The sequence below is a fragment of the Xyrauchen texanus genome, chromosome 3 (assembly GCF_025860055.1).
Source record: "Xyrauchen texanus isolate HMW12.3.18 chromosome 3, RBS_HiC_50CHRs, whole genome shotgun sequence".
In the NCBI taxonomy this organism is placed as follows: domain Eukaryota; kingdom Metazoa; phylum Chordata; class Actinopteri; order Cypriniformes; family Catostomidae; genus Xyrauchen; species Xyrauchen texanus.
In genome coordinates this window covers 47,164,994-47,185,743 of record NC_068278.1, presented here as the reverse complement: position 1 = coordinate 47,185,743, position 20,750 = coordinate 47,164,994, and the positions used below count along the sequence as shown (strand labels likewise).

General features: G+C 37.3%; 1 protein-coding gene across 1 annotated transcript in view; it reads left to right on the top strand.

Annotated features, from left to right (window-relative positions):
- The window catches only part of LOC127623344 (LIM domain kinase 2-like), a 51,194-nt gene that overhangs the window by 21,318 nt on the left and 9,126 nt on the right, over positions 1 to 20,750 (top strand). Inside the window, exons 3-11 of the mRNA XM_052097769.1 lie at positions 1,822 to 1,957; positions 10,181 to 10,290; positions 11,336 to 11,527; positions 12,428 to 12,533; positions 14,872 to 15,086; positions 18,933 to 19,119; positions 19,435 to 19,521; positions 19,801 to 19,932; positions 20,522 to 20,578. Of these exons, the coding sequence (XP_051953729.1) occupies positions 1,822 to 1,957; positions 10,181 to 10,290; positions 11,336 to 11,527; positions 12,428 to 12,533; positions 14,872 to 15,086; positions 18,933 to 19,119; positions 19,435 to 19,521; positions 19,801 to 19,932; positions 20,522 to 20,578 (1,222 nt within the window). The remainder of the gene's footprint in view (positions 1 to 1,821; positions 1,958 to 10,180; positions 10,291 to 11,335; positions 11,528 to 12,427; positions 12,534 to 14,871; positions 15,087 to 18,932; positions 19,120 to 19,434; positions 19,522 to 19,800; positions 19,933 to 20,521; positions 20,579 to 20,750) is intronic.

The following is a 20,750-nucleotide window of genomic DNA, read 5'->3' as shown; positions in this document are numbered from 1 at the left end:
TTAATGAAGGAGAACCCCAGAAAATGCTTGGTGAGAATCACTATGGATAACAATCTGTATTTGTGAGATACGGCTGTGAGTGCGATCGCTGATGATGTTCAGATCAGTGTGACGTCTTGTTTCTTCAGTTAAAGGAGCTTATTGGTCAATTGCTGAGAGTGCAAGAGCTCTGCTCGGCGACAAAACAGTTTTTACAAAGTTTGAACTCCTTTTCCATTTTTGGGAGTGCAGATGGTCAAGGGATTAACGACCTTCCGCGTGCAGATTCTAATCCTAGTTCTATCTGTGACCCACTGGCTGCGATTATGTAAATTAAGGTTACGCCTGAAAAAATTGGCTAGTGTGACACCAGCTTTACTGGCCCAAGTTTAAAGAACCCACCTGCAAGTTTACATGATATTCTGTTCCATAGATATGGCTCGGTTCCCTCTTTCAATTAATGTCTGTGGGAGTTTTTTGCCCACTTTATTGTTCACCAGGTCAAATTAATTCTGAACACAGAAATTAATAGCAAACCTTTGCTCAAGCTGCACGATTTGTCTGAAGCACAAACAGTAAAAGATGAATTACATGCTAAATGTAATACTTAGGGTTATGGGTTTGCTCAAACCCCCAACCCTAAGTATGAGCAATAGTAATGCTTGCCTTGGCAAACTACACTACTTTAGCAGCACACAAACAGTGAATAAATGTGGCAGCGCTTGGTCTAGGCCTATATGTAGAGGAAGTATTTAGGGCATTTATCATGGTAATGCTGTCTGCATTTAAGGCTATAGTTTTTCCTCTAAAGTTATGCACCTCTTAGGTGTTTCGCATCTTGATGTGTTGTAAGTCCCAGTAACCCCACCTCTGGCTAGTCTGGCAGTACAAGCTGTTGCATGTAAAGAGGAACGTTTTGTTTTTCACGCATCCTTCCTCATCTGTTCAAGACAATGGTTCCTTTATTGTAAAAAAAAAAAAAAAGCCTCAATTAGCAACTAGTTTGTAGTTCGATGTCTTTAGTTAGGCCTAAGTAGATTTTTTGATAATACTTGAAAGCGGCATTGCTTATATTCCGACATCAGGTTCCAATTGTAGGTAGGGTGGCCGACAGGAGAGTTTCATGACCAGCTTTGGCTCACTTCCCAAATTCCTGAACTATAGAGTTTGTGTGTGTGTGTGTGTTGTGCGATCGGACTTTGTCTCAGTCACGAGTGGATGGATATTTCTGTGTGCATGCTTCTTTGACATCATTTACTACTTTTATAGCTTTCCTTTAGATATGTTTTGCTAGATTAAGAGAAAGATTTCTTATAAGTGCAATGTGGATCATTAACTTCACTACAGTCGCTTGGCTGAGGCAAAAATCAGCCACAGATCTTTGAAGTTTAACCTCACTGCTTCCTTACATGTGCTGCAAACATTCAAATAGCTTATGGTTTCACATTACATTGCCAAAGTATGATCAAATTAACTTTGTTAAAATGTTTAGTACACATTAAAGGAATAATTCACCCATAAATTAAAAAGTATTTTTAAAATGCTCACCGTCATGTTATACTAAACCTGTATGACTTTTGTCTGTTCTTTCCATTTCGTGAAAGTGGACTGGGGCTGTAAAGAAAATCTTTAAATTTTTGGGTGACCTATTCCTTTAAAATGTATTTTTACAAAAGAAATTCCAATTACACCGTGAACATGTCAAATACCGTAAGCAGTCACACGCTCCAGTAAGCAAAATAATCAGTCAGAAGCCCTGTCCTGGAGAGCTGATCAAATATTAGGTGTTCAAGGGAATTTCTGCAAACAGTATGTTTCATTTTTCCATTCTTGTTCCTCCAGGTGTTCTGTGTGCTTTGATCTCCTGACAAACTGGTACTTTGAGAAGGAGGGGAGACTGTTCTGTCACAAACACTACTGCGAGAAGTTCGGGGAGTTGTGCCATGGTTGCTCGCTGCTTATGACGGGACCTGCTATGGTACGAAAAACATTTGTTTGTCTTTCTCAAACACTGATTTCATGACTGCATAAATCACTCACTATGTTAGTCTTTTACTGCATGTTGATAAGGTCGAAAAAGTAAATAAAAAATGCTGCGCTTGTCGGGGCAAGTACGTTCTGGCCCATAGCTCTGACAAATAGACTTGAATTTGTTTTGAGTGGAATTGTCAATTATTTTAGTAGAACTTCGCTTGTACTTCACATAAACTGTGTCTTTGCTTATTGAAATCAGACAGCCATACTGAAGACCCTCTTGTACATGACTATCTATGGTCTTTTTTGTTGTTGTTTTTTTTCATTGTTTTTTGCCAATAGGATGGTTTTTTCTTAAAAGTATATTCCAGGTTCTTTATAGATTAAGCTCAATTGACAGCAATTGTGGCATAACGTTGATTATCACGAGTCGAGGTTACGGTGAGGCACATACAACGGAAGTGATTGAGGCCAATTTTTTGATGGTTTAAAGGCAGAAATTTGAAGCTTATAATTTTATAAAAGCACACAAATTCTTCTGTTACAACTCATGTAATATTTGAGCTGAAAAGTTGTTAAAATGTAAATTTTTAACAGTTTTTACTTTATAGGGTTTGCTTACATTTACATTGTCATGGCACCCAAGTTGTAAAATTTTAAAAACTTTACACAGAAAAGGTTGGCAAGCGATTTTACCACATTAAAATCATGTTAACATGCATATTGTTTAGGTCTTGTGTAGGGTCGGCAGATATTTCAGGGCCGATACCGATAGGGCTGTCACAATTAGGAAATTTGGCTGACAATTAATTGTCAAACAGATAATGCATTTATGAATATTAATTGTCTGTTTTAGGGCTGTGAGGATTAATTGTCTCGTTAAGGGCTTTCACGATTAATTGTCATACAAATTGTAATATTTGTTAAGGCGTACTTTTTTCCTGCATGAGTGCTTCATACACCTTTGGAAGTAATTTCTACATATTTTACTTCAAATATATGAATCAACTAATAAAATAGGGATAAACTGATTTTCTTTAAGGCTTTAAAAATGTATGAATAACATGAAAATGAATGTTTTAAATATCAAAATAGTTCAAAATACTTTAAATATGTCTCTTTTTGGTCAACATTAGTTTTGTTCAATTTTACATTTACACTTGTTTTTGAACTCTATTTATATTTTATTTATATAAAGTTTTTATCACTATGCAATAGTAAAATATTTCTTTCCTAATTTCTTCACTTTCACATGTTATTTTAATGCTATTTTAATGTTTAAACACATGAGTCCTTTTAGATCCTTTGAGATTTGGTTTCATCATTTTATCTCTCCTCAGAAATGGAGCAAGCATGCCTCATCTTTGACAGTGTGTGTCATTAACACAGTTTGTATGAACCAGGACATTTGCCATTACACGATCTTTTAAAATGCTCAAAATGTATACTTGTTCGTTCATATTTTCACGGGAGTTTGATGCTAGCCTCTGCTGACAGTGTGTGCATCGGAGCGTTTCACACACTCTTCAGAACAGGAGCTAATTGACCTCCGCGGTGCGTCTCATTGACTCTCATTGAGTTCAACTGAATGACACACAAAGGTGTCGTTCATTGCATTTATACAGTATATTTGCTTAAAAGTCCCTTATTTGGGCATTGAAATGTGATTGGAATTTGAATGCCCAATAATTGCGGTTGTCTCAAATAACCGCAGTTAGCTTAAATAATTCAGCCATAGATACCGATAACGACTATTAGTAATCAAGAAGATAAATGATATTTGGGACCAATATACATTTGCAGTAAACATTGTAATTTTATATCAGCAGTCAAAAAGTCTTATCTTAAGAGCTGGGCAAGAATGAGGACATTGTAGTCCAAAGACAACCAAAGTAGTGGACTATGGGGGATTTTCTACTGTTTATTTATAGATAGGAAATATACTGTATGGTGGTATATTGGTATACTGAGAGAAAATCTTAATGAACCATTTTTATATTTTCCTTAAAATGCAAATCTACTATTTGCTTGGACCTGGGTAGCTCAGTGAGTAAAAACGCTGACTACCACCCTTGGAGTTCGCGAGTTCAAATCCAGGGTGTGCTGAGTGACTCCAGCCAGGTCTCCCTTACCAAATTGGCCCTGTTGCTAGGGAAGATAGTCCCATGGGGTAACCTCCTCTGGTCGCAATTAGTGGTTCTCGCTCTCAATGGGGCGCGTGGTTAGTTGTGCGTGGATCGCGGAGAGTAGCATGAGAATCCACATGCTAGGAGTCTCCGCGGTGCCATGTACAACGAGCCACGTGATAAGATGTGCGGATTGACTGTGTTCAGAACATTGAGCTAGACTACAAGCAGTAACATTTCAGAGATAGGCGGTGGCATTAGAGCCAACGGAGTGCATTTAAAAATGTATCGGCAATCAGATCAGACAAAATAAGGATTCTGATAATTCGAAAAATTATGAAACTCTTATCTGATTATTGGCCAGGCCGCTAATCTGTCGACACCTAGTCTTGTGGCTATATTTTTGATACTGAGTATTTTAATGTTTACAGATTGGCCCCATTCACCTCCATTGTAAGTGCCTCACTGTAACCCAGATTTTTTAAAGGAGGGACAAGTCTAAATAAATTTTTTGGTAATCAATATTGTGCCACAAATGCTGTCGAATGAGCTTAATTCATATTGAACCCGGAATAATCCTTTAAAGCTGGCCAGTATATTTTCTTGCAATGGATGAATGATGTGAGTATGCAGTCCTTCACATTGTCCAGACCAGGAAACATTCAAACAGATATTACACTACAAATGCAATCTGGTTAAATGGTTTCTGTCTGCCTCAGAATTTTGTCTGAGTGATCAGATTACAAAACGTTTGGACTTTGTTTATATCTGTATTTTGTGCTGCCCACTTGTGATCAGATCACCCAAAACAGGTAACCGGTAGAGCTGTTGGAAAATATCGTATCAGCGATGCATCGCGATTCACACTCAAACAATTCTGAATCAATTCTGAGTTCAATTTAAATCACAGCAGAGCAGTGATGCAAGCCAAAGACAGATGTGGAAACAAAGACACGAGTTAAGTGCATACACAAAAGTCAAGTGCACAAACATGACTGTTTGCAGACCAGCTGTATCAAACACATGACCATTTGTGTCCGAATGAATCTACGATTCTGAAATTCTTTCACAATCCCACGCGCATGGCAAAGGGAGAGTTTATTCATAAGAAGCCAACAAACAACATGAAAGATGAGCTTGCACCCATGATTTGCACACAACGGGGGGAAAATAATGACAAGGCAGTGGTTTTGGAGATGTTGGTGATGTTTTCATTCAATTACATTTTGAAGAAACTGAAAAAAGACAGATATTGAAGGACAAGATGCATCATGATTCATTGAGAATCATTATCCTTTTGAATCGGAATTGAATCGTGAGGCCAGTGAAGATTCACACCTCTAGTACCAGGTGTAAACCAGGGTCATTGATGCAAACAGTGTGTTTATTTTCTGAGAGTGTTTCAAAACATTCCATAGAAAGAGTAAAGGAACTGACTCTTATCAGGTAGATGGTCAAAAGATCTTGAAACCACAAAGATTTCACAAGGCAAAGACTAACCTGTGCAAGAGTCTCTTAGATAACATGCCATTGTCTCATTCAGTAAATATTTACTCTGCTGATGTTTATTGAAGACAAGAGAAACTCAATGAAGGCAAGTGTTTTTCATAGCACTCAAGAGGTCATTGATAAATGCGTGGTGGACAATCTTTACTTTTAAAAGCTTTTAGACTCACCATTCCATGTTTGCACTCCTAATTTGAGCAGTGAATCACATCTGAGTGATGCTTGTGGGAGGAGAAATTGCAAAACACAGCGTTTGAGAAAGAAGTCCTTACCTTATTTTTGGAGTCTTATGTATTCCTCCCCAGCTATGAGGTCAAATGTAGGGTCTTATTGGGATAATGCAGAGGTCAAGACCTAAGATTGGTTGAAACTAACTGGATCCTAATAGATGGATTTAAATCCTAACCGGATGGAACCAATTTCTCATAGATTAATACAGCAATTAAAACTTGTAAGCCTCAGTCACCATTCACTTACATTTTATGGAAAAAAGAGAATGGAATGGCCTCAGTCTTATTGTTTCATCATGCATCTGGAATGCCTTTTGCATGGGCTTTCAATGAGGAGCTTTGTCATCATAACGCTAATGGAAGCTTTATCAACATGAAAGTGAGATTGACGAATTTGTCTCTAATGTAAACAAATCGCTGCTCACCGGAAGGAGTTTTTAATTAGATTAATAGAGGACATAAAATTAACTTTGGAGAAAGAGAGAGGAGAATTTGCCAGTGAGCAAAACGCATAATGGGCCTTTTCTGTTTTGGCTCAGGGATGCCAAGTATTTCTGGTCAGGGGTGAGTTGCCAGTTGTGGGCTCAGAATGCACAAGCAGTGGGGTGTCAAAACCTCTAAAAAACTGTCAGAGGAAACCACGTCCTCACAGCTAAAGTGCTTGTTGAAATATGTTTGTGTTAGACTAACTCTTCATGATAATGTGTGTTCTAAGGAAGATTCTAGAACAAATACTAAATTTGATGGACTAAAACTCTTTACTTTGGCTGCCAACATGAAGTCTTCCATTGTTCAGTTCAGATTCTACAGTAATTTTGATCCTCTTTTTTTTTTTTGTTCCTCTCCAAATTTCTGGATCTAAAGATGCTCCATCTGGTGGAGTCCTTACACTAAATTCTGGTGGCAGAGATAATCTTGATTACGAGAGTTGTGATGTTAAGCAGTGGTTTTAAACTGTGGTGGGTCACAGTGGGTCTATTCTGGACGTGGAAAGCAGAGAAAAAAAACAGTCCTAAATTCAAATAGGCTAATATTCTGTTATATAATCATAAGGTATTTCGGTGTCTTCATTGTTGACGTAAAGCATGGTGCGTCCAATCAAAATCAACGGTATTTTGGTGCAAATTAATTGTCATTTGTAGAAGCAAGCCAAACTAGGCAGATGCCAACATGAAAAGGTTATGTGACTTCCTTATGCAAGGTTAGACCCAGGCTATATTAAGTACATGTTCACTTCCAATGCCGATTACAATGTGTTTTGTGTGATTTAATAATTTATATGCTGTTAATATTATTTTCTTTTATTATTTTAATATTATTTTGCAATAATGGATAATATTACTACATTTCAGTTAACGATGCACTGATGTCTCAACCAATAATCGGCATTGGCCGATTAAATTATTGTCTGCGCTATCTAACAATAGCAAATGAACAGGACTGATTACTTCCTGAGAATCAAAAGGCAATAACCACTAGTCAGCCACTTGTTTTGTTTATAACCAAGACCAGTATCTCTAAAACTTAGACATGTAGAGTCAAAGAGAATAAAATTATTATTTTTGTTTCCTTCAATGTTGTTTATTTAAAGGTATAGTTCACCCAAAAATGTAATTTCCTTATTTACTCACCCTCATGCCATCCCAGATGTCCATGACATTCTTTCTTCTGCTGAACACAAACAAAGGTTTTTAGAAGAATATCTCCGCTCTGTAGGTCCATACAGTGACCACCAAAAACAAGTGAATGGTGACCAGAACTCCAAAAGATCCCAAAAAGAAGATAAATTCATCATACATTTAATCCATAAGACTCCAGTGGTTTAATCTTCTGAAGTGATCAAGTTGGTTTTGGGTGAGAACAGACCAAAAAATATATATATATTTATTTATTTATTTATTTATTTTTACTGTACATCTTGACAGCAGTCTCTTTGGCAGTCATGATTTCAAGCTCGATTACACTGCCTTAGTGCCATCTAGCATTCTGCGCATGGGTCAAGCACTAGAAAGTGTAATCAAGCTTGAAATCATGATCGTGCCTAGAGACTGCAATGACAAGATGATGACTTTATCTCCTTTTTGGAGCTTTTGGTGCTCTGGTCACCATTCACTTGCATCGTATGTACCTACAGAGCTGAGATATTCTTCAAAAAATCTTTGTGTTCAGCAGAAGAAAGTTGTGCACATCTGGGATGGCATGAGGTAATGAGAATTTTAATTCTTGGGTGACTTTCAGAATCAGTGATTTGAAACAAGGTAGCATTAAACAAAAACAGAACCAACAAACTATCGGTATCTATATCAGCAGATGTTGCTCTAAATTATCGGATATCAGTATCAACACACATCTCTAGTTTTAATGATTGAATTGATTTTTTTGTTTACTTTTGTGCAATAAATGACTTTAGTATGGTGTTGGGTCACCACTTGATGTCCAATCTAAAATCTGGGGTTTAAGCAAAACCAGTTGAAACTTTGAAAAAGGTCTCTTGTTTCCCATTCTATGTTCAGTTAGCACTGGTGATGTGAGTCCTAAGGGAGGGGCAGCTCTTTTGCAAAACAGTGCTGGGAAACAGGCTTTCACACATACACACTCACACTTTGCAGTTACACACAGGAGGGTATGACGTTGCTGCAGTAGTGTTGGTACAAAAGATTTGAAACCTCACCCTTACTCATAGATTAAACTGAGTGTCAAGCAGTTTAACTAACTGTCCTCAGGCAATGCACTGTAAATGCAGACATGCTTTTGCCCAATACCTAGAATAAATGAGACCAAAACCAAGAAGGTTTAAATATCTCTAACTGCCAGTCTGTGTGTTCTAAATCAATTTTTGATTGGTTTAGTCTGCATGAAGGGGCGTGGATTACCCCGCCAAGACATTGCTCAAGAATTTGGTTAGTCAAACCCTGTGATCATTGATTCACAGCTCAGTGAGCATTTCTGCTAATCTGTCTTTTGTGGTTGATGTTAAATAAAACCTCAGCATGATCTCATACTTTCTCCATCCAAGCAGAATGAGAAGAGCCAGAGGGTTATTGTTCAAATAATTTTCCATTCAAAATAAGAAGTGAAAAGATGTATTTTTTGCCGTTTCATAACACTTTTTGATTGACAGTTTCATTTATATTTAATCGTGTGTGTGTGTGTGTGTGTGTGTGTGTGTGTGTGTGTGCTGTTATCATACCATTTCAGTACAGTCGAAGTGTTCTTAATGGTTGGTGTTGTTTTAACCTATTTCCAGGAAGAAAGACCCAGTTTAACCCTTTAATGCATGACTGTTTTTATTTAGGTTGTGACGTTACATCCAAACCAACATGGGTGATGACCTTTGACTCTTACTCATATTCTATGTGGCTATTCTAGGCACAAGTTGAATAATCTGTTAAGAGCTAATGCTTAATCGTTGCAATTACCAACCGAATAATCATTCTAATAATAATTAGATTAGTCGATTGTCAAAATAATAATTAGTTGCAGCCCTAGTATATAGTGACATTACTTGATAATAGCTGACAAATGGTGATCAGTGTCTGAAATGAACTTAAACGTTGAAGATTAATTTAAACGTTTACCTTTTCACAATGGCATTTCTTTTTCTACTGAAGACTACTATTTTTCTGCTCATCACTAGATAGCTTATTATTAAATGTATAAAATGTAAAACACAGAGAAATTCACTAGAGGCATTTTTCCCCCACATAAATCATTCCCAAAGAAAGTTTTAAAATACAAGGAAACATTGAGTATTTCCATTGTGATTTAATAGCCAAATTCATTCATCAAAGGTTTAAAATGGTTTTGTTCCTTGTTCCGATATATTCATTACTCAGGGTCAAATAATGTTTGAGAGTCAAAGTAAAAGAAACCAAAAGCCTTTTTTCTCACCTGAATGTTTTTTTTCTGAGATTTAAGGAAGGCGGAGAGTCTGAGTGAGAGCCAGCATTAAAGAAGGGATGTAAAAGGAGGGTTTAGACCGATATTGACACATGTGATGTGTTTAAAGGGCATTGGATCATTGGTTACGAAAGGAGCTGGCAGAATTATCACCTCTGATAATAGACAGGCCCAGACACTTGCAGGTGTTAAAGAGAAAGCCAGCATGCGCACGCTTATGTCACTAACAAAGAATGCAGACTTAACAAAATCAGTGTACCAACACTAAATAGACGAAACACAATAAAAACATCCACAAATGCCTGGTCTTGACAGACAGAGAAATCATACACTGAATGTACAGGAGTACTGCTGTAAGAGTATAACTGGAGCACTGAGGATTTGCTGTTGCGATATTAAATTTTACTTTTGGGATAAAAGTGTTTTGTGGTGTGCTGATCTGCACTGGGCTTTTGTGTGTTTTAGGTGGCAGGAGACTATAAATACCACCCCGAATGCTTTGTGTGTTTGAGCTGCAGGGTGGCGATCGAGGAACGGGATACCTATGCCTTAGTGGAACGTGTTAAACTCTACTGGTGAGAAACACACTTTAAATACCAGCTGTTCTTGGGAGTCACTTTGCATAGATTAAATGCAATCTGTACTTTAATTTCCTAATCTGTATTAAGAAATGTTTCAGGTTCTATACAAGTTAAGATCAATAAACCACATTTGTGGCATAACGTTGATTATCACAAAAAATTATTTCTACTTGTCCCTCGTTTTATAAAAAAAATAAAAATGAAATAAAAACTGTGTTTTAGTGATTGAAGTGAATGGGGCCATAAACATTGAATTACACATAGTGTAGACACAAGACGTAAACATTACACGTTAACATTATTTTTGTACGATAAAATAATGAATTTGCCATCTTACTGCATTTACCAGATAATAGGGTTTACTAGCCTATTGTTGCCATCACAATGAAGATGTACTGTTGAAAATTAGCTTTACACACAAGTTTAGCAAGCAATTTTTTCACACTAAAATTGTTAACACAATGTTTGTGACTTGTGGCTATACTTTTGGAACAGTGTGTATTTGAATGTTTAAAGACTGGCCCCATTCACTCCCATACGAATTACCTTACTGTATCGGCAATATTTGCTTTTAATAAACGAGAGACGAATCAAATTGTTTTGAGTTAATCAACATAAGATTATGCCACAAATGCTGTCAATCAAGCTTAACTTGTATTGAACCTGGAACACTCCTTTAACCCCAAACTCTACTGTTGAGGAAACTATGCAATTGAATCAAACAATGCTGATGTGAACACTTATTTATATTTATATATATATATATATATATATATATATATATATATATATATATATATATATATATATATATATATATATATTAGCCTCAGACTCTGTGCGTGAGAAACCGTATTTGATCATATTAACACCACATAGCAATTGTAGTTTGCTATTTTTTTTGTGTGTTCTTGAAAAGGAATTGTTGATGCATGCTTTTATGAAAAGTGTTTTGTAGCATATCTAGAGGTGTCTTGCTTGACAGGTCTTGTCCTTAAAGTTCAAAGTGTTCAATTTCATCAACTTCTCTCTCACACAGTGGTAAATGCTACAAGCAGGAGGTCTTGACACCGATGTTGGAGAAGCGTGGTTTGGCTGACTCTCCAACAGACCTGCTCCCTCACACAGTGACTTTGGTGTCCATGCCGGCCGCCACCAATGGTAAACGGGGCTTTTCTGTCAGCGTCATTAGAGACTGCACCAGTGCCACAGCCAGCGTACAGGTCAAAGAGTAAGTCAGTTCCAGACCGAATGGGTGGAATTTTTCTGCATTTTCAGTTCTGATTTTGGGGGGAATTCTGTGGACCTCTGTGGAATAGATCAGATTAGATTTGATCCATTGCAAAACTGTGGAATAGATCAGATTAGATTTGATCCATTCCAAAACTGTATAATTTCTATGAAATTATCTAATAAGCCATAATATTAAAGGTATTCTTCACCCAAAAATGAAAATGCTGTCATTTATTTACTCTCATGTAATTCCAAAAGCTCTCTGACTTGTGTGGATCAAGAAGAGAAATTTAGAAATATGTCTAACATCACTTTTTGTGTTCCACAGAAGGTGAGTAAATGAAAAAAACACATTATTTTCTGTGTGAATCATCCCTTATATTAATAAACATACAAGGGACAAGATGTATAAAACTTCCAATGTTGGGCTTTCCAATTCCGCTGAAACCTGCTAGGTTTCTGTAGATTTTTGTGGTATTGCACGTAGGACTGGTGAAGACATCCCAATAAACACATGAATTAACACCGACTTTTCATGCATTCCCCACTCACTCTAGTTTGAGTCTTTTGGAAGAGTAAATATGGGAACATTTGGAATAATAGAGGCTTACTGAGGAAAGATATTTATCACCTCAGAGATTCACCACAATGCATCCACACCCCATGCCAGAGACACTGTTAATGCCACAAGGAATGTGTTGCATAACTGTGGATTTAGGACTGCTCGTGTTGAATTAAGGGCACAAACTGCTAGTTTTCAGCTTTAATGCACGCAAAACCATGTTCTTCATTGTTTCCCCTTTTTGCAAAACCATAACAGAAACTGTGATATTTACCTCTCGTCATTCTCAAACTGGATTTGATGAAGTAATCCACTCAAAACATCTGATCCTTGCAGAGTCAGAGGGATGCATATTAGTCCAGAGGTTCGGAATGCCATCCACGTTGGGGACCGGATCCTGGAGATCAATGGATTGCCTGTGACAACTCTGATGGAGGAGGAGGTATGCTTAATTTTAGCACCAGCACGTTAAATTGAAAGTTCAACCAAAAATTCTTTCATCATTTACTTTACCTCATGTCGTTTCAAACCTATATGAATTTCTTTCTTTTGAAGAACACCAAAAAAGACAGACTGTTTAGCAGATTGTTTGATCTTCTCTCTTCCATACAAAGAGAGTGGACCAGAGGCTGTCAAGCTCCAAATGTATTTATTGTCTTTAAATCCCACCGTAAAGTCATCATCCATGTAGCTTTGTGTGAGGAACAAACTGAAATACTTTTTTCAATGAAAATCTTATGTTGAAAATCTTGCTTGACAGTCATGGTCACCATTTACTTTCATTGTATAGAAAAGAGCAGCTTCGCCATTCTGGCATAAATAACTCCTTTTTTGTTCCACAGAAGAGAGAAAGTCATACAGGCTTGGAAAAACATGAAGATGAGTAAATTATGAAAGAATTATTCAACTATTGCTTTAATATTAGCTTTGTCAAGGGGTGCGGTAAATTCATGACAACATTAACGGGTTGAAGCATTTGTAACAATTACGAGGAATTGCACAGTTGGCTTTTGGAATATAAACATTCATACCATAGCTTGCCCCAGTACATACAGTGACACTCCTTTCATACCACAGTAATTACTTGAACATGGTCATGTACTGACATTTGCACTACTCCCTAGTAACAGGCTGTTTGTTATATTGCTTTGATGTGTTTTTTGATGTTGCTATTTAACTTGTTACTCTGGTTAAAATGCACATCACATATATTAAGTGCTTTTTTTTTCATCCATTTGTAGTCAAATCCATTTATCAAAGCTAAATGTGCTTGCATTAGATTTATGGATGTCTCTGAAGCAAAATGGTAACCGGTGCTTTTTTAATAACATGCCACACGTCCCCTTTCTGCTGGTCAGAGTGTATTGTGAGGGAGGTTAATACGCTCTGTGACCTATATGAGAGTGGAGTGTTAAGATCTTTTGAAAATTGTTCAACATTTTGAGATTCCCATATCTCAGTTTTATAGTTATTATTCAGCTGCGCCACATACTCTGTACTGTTTTTGGGAGTAGGCATCAGTGTATTACTCCCTGCTAATTCAGAGTTCTGGTTGAAGTTTCATAGTTTGGTGTGTGACACGTTGGGCACTTTGGGTTCGTTTTGCACCAGACTCTGTTTTGGGCTATTGGGTGGTCATCGATGTGGGGAATAAACACATAGAGAGTTGGGTTCTGACAAGTGTAATGATCACCAGCTAGATTATATTGTGGGCTTGGAGGTCAACTGGAGCGCCCCCATTTCGGGAGTGGTGTACATAGATGATAAGGGTGGCGGCTTTTGAGGTGTCGTTTGGAAACGGGGTAACTTGAATTTGTTTGTTAGGAAATGGGGCAACTATTTGGAGTTTTTGGAGGGCTCTCGGGGGGCATTGGAGAGAGTAGTATAATTTTAAATGTGTATGATTTTTTATATATATATATATATATAGATTGATTGATTGATTGTGATTTTCATATTATAATTTTTTTGTGTTCGTTTACTTTTTTGTGTGACCACAGGGATGTTGGGGATGGGTGGTTGTGGGGTTTAAATATTGATTCTATGTATATATGTTTTTCTTTTCTTTATTTGTTGTAATCAATAAAAAAAGTTAATTACAAATAACGTGCCACGTTTTCGTGTCTTTTAAATCCATTACTGTGTTGGGAGAGGTGTGTATAGATCGAACAATATAAAAGCTCTGCATTCAAAAATGAAAATTCTGTCATCATATACTCACCCTCATGTTGTTCCAAACCCCAATGACTTCCATCGAACAAAAGAACGCAATGGAAGAAATAGTCATATGGGTTTGGAACAACATGAAAGTGAGTAAATGACTTTGCAAATCATTCATGGGGCAATCCTTGGAAAGGGCTTCTTTGGACAGCCAAAAGAAGCCCTAACCCAACCCTAACCCTTCCTTTAAATATAGTGGAATCCAACTTTTGGAAGGTAGTAAGATATTCATTACTGGGTATCCACATACCCAGCCTGAAAAGTATTGAATGTGATTTCAAAATTATTCCATAGTTTCAATGTATTACATAATCTGGAATTCAATGTTGGTATTGTGGCCATATCTTTTTCCCCATTTAGGCATTTTTTTTGTGTAAAGGTGCCCGCATTGAACGGGGGGAAAAAATCAATGTAATCTATGTGAACAGCACTTGTGTAAAATGATCCAGTTAAAATTATAACAAAAAATTTTTTATAACTTTTTAGACGTTTAACTGATTTTCTTGTTGCTTATCAAGAATGGTGGTTGTGAACTCATAAATTCTGACTGGACATTGCAGGTGGAGGATCTCATCCACCAGACCAGTCACACGTTGCAGCTGTTGATCGAATATGATCCAGTCAGACAGCGTCTGGAACGACTCCGCCTGAGCTCATCCCGTAACCAGCTGGGTGTGCCTGCAGTATCCCGTATGCGTCTGTCCTCCCCAGCAGATGCTGAGATTGAGCGGAGTGACTCTGTGGGCAATGGGACATTAAAGAGGAGGTCCCTCAGGTAGCTTTTGTCATCCAATCAATTCCTAGCAGTGGACTTAAAAATATTTAGAATGCAGAATTGACGTTTCTCAGTGCAGTACATTTAATACTGCATCCTTACCAGACGTGACGCAAAAGGTGACTGGCGAAATTCGAAAATGCTTCTTAACACTGAACAATCACTGTCAATCAGAACATATTTGATGTTTAACCCTCTGAGGTCGACGGACACGCCAGCGTGTCCTGCTGGGTTTTTCCGTCATTACAGCGGAAACAACAAAATTCTCCATCATTTTGGAGCACTCAGATAAGTGTAAGACATCATTAGAGACTATAAAGGGTCTACTGTTATTTGTGTACACTCATAATAACAACAAAACCTTGTGCTTTTGTAAAATAAAGAAAACAAAAAGGGTGAGCTGTAAGCAGTCTCTGGTTTCGCGAGCATATATCTGAAACACGTCACAAAAATTAACGGAAACTCCATGAATACTTATCAGAAAAACATGAAACATATGTCTAAAGAAAGCTTAAAGTGTCTACTTTTAAATAAAACAATTCAAATTTAAAACAAATATTCTCCTGCAATGTAATCTGTATGAAACAAAGCGATGTACAGTTTCACCTGGCTCAGCTAATTATCTCTAATGTGATCACACCCACTAGCAGAGCACGCTATTCATACGCTAATGTGCTGAGACGATCAAATAAAATAGTAAATGCCCCCATCTGTGCCTTAAAAACATAGTCAGCACGATAGCACACTAAATACAGCTATGATACACAAGTGAGAAAACTCCTGGATAGTGACAAAGTGTTAACATTTTCCTCAGAAGAAAAGCGGGACTCCGATGAACGTTTGTATTTTGTAGAGTGACGTGATCCAGACAAGGATACAAGTTTGGATGAGAAAGTCATTTAGTTTTACTTACATTAGTTGACATGCTATTTTATATAAACATGTACATATTTTACTAGTGGGACTGTTTCCAGACTTGCCAGCCAGGATTCAGATTATTGAAATTTTCAATATGTCCTAATAGGCAAGTTTTAGTTACATTTAAATGCTGTTTCGGCTAAGGCAGGCATTTAAATTGTATGCTGTATGATATAAATATGATATGTAATATGATGTAAAAATAATATGAACGTTTAGATTATATTTTAACTAGTGTTTATGCTGCCTCATTATCAACAAAGCTTGTGCTTGCAAATATTTGTTCAGGTTAAATGAGAAAAATGCACTTTAAATATGCCCATATTAGAAAATCACCATCTTATAATGAGGGGTCATGTGACACTAAAGACTGCAGTAATGATGCTGGAAATTCAGCTTTGATCACAAATTGCATTTTACAATATATTCAAATAGAAAACTGTTCTTAAAATTGTAAAAATAGTTCAAAATATCACTGTTTTTATTGTATTTTGGATCAAATAAATGCAGCCTTGGTGAGCAGAAGAGATTAATTTTAAACGGTAGTGTAGGTCTAAAATTAAGTAAAATCTTTATGTAAAGAAAATGTATAGTCAGTTTACTTCTATTAACTTGATTTTGATCATTAAGTCTCCTCACATTCATTCTCTTTCTGTCACATTCCTCATTGATAGGCCCAGGGGAGTGGTCTTTTTATCCTCAGGAGTGGTCTTTTTATCCTCGGGTGTGAATTACAATCAATATTCATGATAGTTCACGCCTCCTCGCATATGAACTTTCTAACACTAAAAGTGTCTTACAAAAGTTCAATTACTATATTGTTTTGTATGAATGAGTTATCAGGATGTTTTTCACATCATTTTATAGCAAGAAATCTAGGCTACAAGATCCAGTTCTCAAAAGGCTTGTGGACAAATGTTTAGTATGTGTTATATGGCCTTATTTCAATGACTTTTTTTTTTTCAAAAACCATGCATAAATGTTATTTTTCTCAAAAATACAAACATGTTGCACACATATTATTGTAGCCCAGTTTGTGCTGAATACAGTGTTATCAGACTTTAGGCATTAATGTGTTTTTAAGCAACTAAAAAAAGCACAAATGTCAAGGCATGTCAAAACTTCTCCAGGGCCCAAAACACCCTCAGACCTCAGAGGGTTAATATGCAGTTATGTGGAGCAGGATTTCAGATCAATGAGATTTCACTGTTTATGAAGCAACTCACTGCAACGTAAGAAACAAAAACCAAGCGACCAACAAAATGTCCTGCAACTTGTAGTTTGCTGGTCGTGTCATTGTATGACAAAATTAAATAAAGTTGGCTTTTATCATTTATTGCTTTATCGTGTCGTGCCTGGTTAGAACACCTGCATTCCTGTAATGCAAAGAGATGCATTTATTTATCGGCATTTTTGGAAATAAAAATGTTACAAAGTTATATTTCTGTATTTATATCAGTTTGTAAAATCTCTGTATTTCTATATCTAGTGGAATATATACAATACTGTGCAGATGTTTTAGGCACTTAAGATGTTTCACAAAAACATTTGTCTTAAGATGGTTATTTATATCTCCAGCTTTGGTGTGTCAATAGGAAAAATACATTTTAGACTCCCAAATATTACTTTTGCAAATAGAAAAGATTAGAATAGAAGAGCTGGGGGCTCTGCAAGAGATGGCATTGCCCCACAGAGCCCCCCACTGTACATCGAATCAGTCTGCAGCAGCACCTTCCCTGGAGGGATGGAGTCAGTCTCTCTTTAGCAGGTCAGATCTACCACAAAAACTCTTCCAATTGTCTATAAATCCTATTTTATTCTTGAGACACCATTCAGTGACACTAATATACTATAAACCTCATCACCATGACGAGTTGGGAGGGGGCCAGAGCATATTACAGTGTCTGACATCGTTTTTGCAAATTCACACACCTGTGTGATCTAACCTTTATTTTTTGTTTTTCTGTTTCAATAGTGGCTTTTTCTTTGCAATTCTTCCCATAAGGCCTGAAACTGAACTTTTAAAACTACCTTGATCTTGCCATGAAAATAGCCAGGGATTCTGATATGACAATACAAATAAATTTGTAAATCCCATTAGGCCTGCTTCCCCAAGTCTTCTCTTTACTGTTGTACAAGAAACTGGTGTTTAGCAGGTAGAATTCAATAAAGCTGTCAGCTGAGGACATGTGAGGTGTCGTTCTCAAACTAGAGAGACTGATGTACTTATCCTCTTGTTTAGTTGCACATCTGGCCTTCCACATCTCTTTCTGTCCTTGTTAAAGCCAGTTGTCCTTTGTCTTTGAAGACTGTAGTGTACACCTTTGTACGAAATCTTCAGTTTTTTGGCTGTTTCAAGCATTATATAGCCTTCGTTCCTCAAAACAATGATTGAATGATGAGTTTCTAGAGAAAGCTGTTCCTTTTTTTGCCATTTTTGTCCTAATTTTGACCTTATGACATGCAGGTCTATTTCATACTGTGACAACTCAAAAACAAACACAAAGACAATGTTAAGCTTCAATTAATGAACCAAATAGCTTTCAACTGTGTTTTGATATAATGGCAAGTGATTTTCTAGTACCAAATTAGCAATTTATCATGATTACTCAAGGATAAGGTGTTGGAGTGATGGCTGCTGGAAATGGGGCCTGTCTAGATTTGATCAAAAATGACTTTTTTCAAATAGTGATGGTGCTGTTTTTTTTACGTCAGTAATGTCATGACTATATGTGATCAGTTGAATAACACTTTGGTGAATTTAAGTACCAATTTCCTTCCGAAACCATGAAATCTGTACATTATTCCAAACTTTTGGCCAACTGTGTGTGTGTGTGTGTGTGTGTGTGTGTGTGTGTGTGTGTGTGTGTATCTATATGTATATATTTGAGTTTAAACATAATTAATACTGTTGTCTGTGTGTTGTAGACGTAGCAACAGCACCTGCAAGTCTCCAGTCTCTGCATCTCCTAAAGACCCCCCGATCTTGACCCGGGATATCGGGCGCTCTGAATCCCTCCGCTCCACCTCCAGCTGCTCTCATCGTATCTTCCGTCCCTGTGACCTCATTCACGGAGAAATCCTTGGAAAGGGGTTCTTTGGACAGGCCATCAAGGTGAGCTAATTTATGACATTTTCCCATTTGTGCTACCACTCATTTTCCTGTGTATTGCAGTGAATAGGACATAGATCACTGGTTTTGAATAACTTTAGTTCACAGGGCTGATCTTCACTTCCTCATACTGTGTATGGATGTGAATTGCAAAGAACTGAACCATTTTAGTACAGTGTTCTGTTTGCATCAGAAGAAGAATGCAGATGTTTAAGACACATTCATGGAGCAGAACATCATGAATCATTCAGTTCTGATATTGTTTTTCAAAAATGGTATTGGTTCTAACAGCCCTAATACTGAGTCTTCTCTCTGTAGGTGACTCATAAAGCCACAGGTGAGGTGATGGTCATGAAGGAGCTGATCCGCTGTGATGAAGAGACACAGAAAACGTTCCTAAAGGAGGTAAGATGATATTCCCTCAAATTTTTTATGGTTGTTTTTCATTCTTCCATCGGAATACCACTTAATCTTTTCCTTCGTCTTACTATGTCGTCTGGTCTGGGTCAATATCAGGGTGTGATTTAAACAGAAGATAAAGCAGAGCTATTTGGCACCATGCTTTTGGGTTTGTCATTTTCTTGAGAGGAAAAGAGACTTGGGCCTAGATTTATTCAGTCTTTATTTAGTATAAATCACTTCAAGAATCTTATCAATTAGTATTTTTGTTTCTCTCTCATTCAGGTTAAAGTGATGAGAAGTCTTGATCACCCACATGTTTTGAAGTTCATCGGTGTTCTGTACAAAGATAAGCGACTCAATCTGATAACGGAGTTCATTGAGGGAGGCACTCTGAAGGATTTTATCAGAGACACGGTGCGTCCTAGTTTATAATTCCCTTTCCTTCCGCAGTAGATCATCTGTTAGTGTGTTAATCTTTGTGACTGTCTCGACTCACCTAAGATGAACTTTTCAAAGATTAAAGAAGAGGGACAGGGAATAGGGTCTGGAAAACACACACTTTAAACAGTTGGTGAAATGAGAGAGTGAAAATGCAGCTGTGTTGTTGCATGGCATGAGAGATAAATGAGGTATGAATTGTTTCCAGGTGAGGGATTCTAGAGGGAATGTTTTCCACATCACCCACTGATTTTGCTTCAAAATATCGGTTTCAACACCAAACATACGAATAACAGATGAGATACAGGGATATGCCTCTCTCTCTCTCTCTCTCTCTCTCTCTCTCTTGTATCTCTCTAGTACAATATAACGATATCTATGTTATTTGTGTTTGTAATAAGTGGCTGCCATTATGTAACTATTTCCTCTCTAACTCACGGACAGAATAGCGTGCTGTCACATTGCTTTGTATAATAGTGTGGTCCGAAACTAAGCCAACAATTAATCTTCTCTCTCTTTCTCTCTCTCTCTCTCTGTCTGTCTTCCTCTGTCACTCTCTCCACAGGATCCATTCCCATGGGAACAGAGAGTTAGTTTTGCAAAGAGCGTTGCAACTGGAATGGTGAGTGATCTCGTGTGTCTGCACACATAGTATTGCCCCCAGTACAGCAGCCAGATCAATCGCCTTCAGCTTGAAAGCTGCATCATATGCATTTCTCCATGTCTTTGCCATGGTGAGGGTGACAAAATTACTACCGTAATCAGAATGATGGGAAGTTTGAGCGCGCTCGATT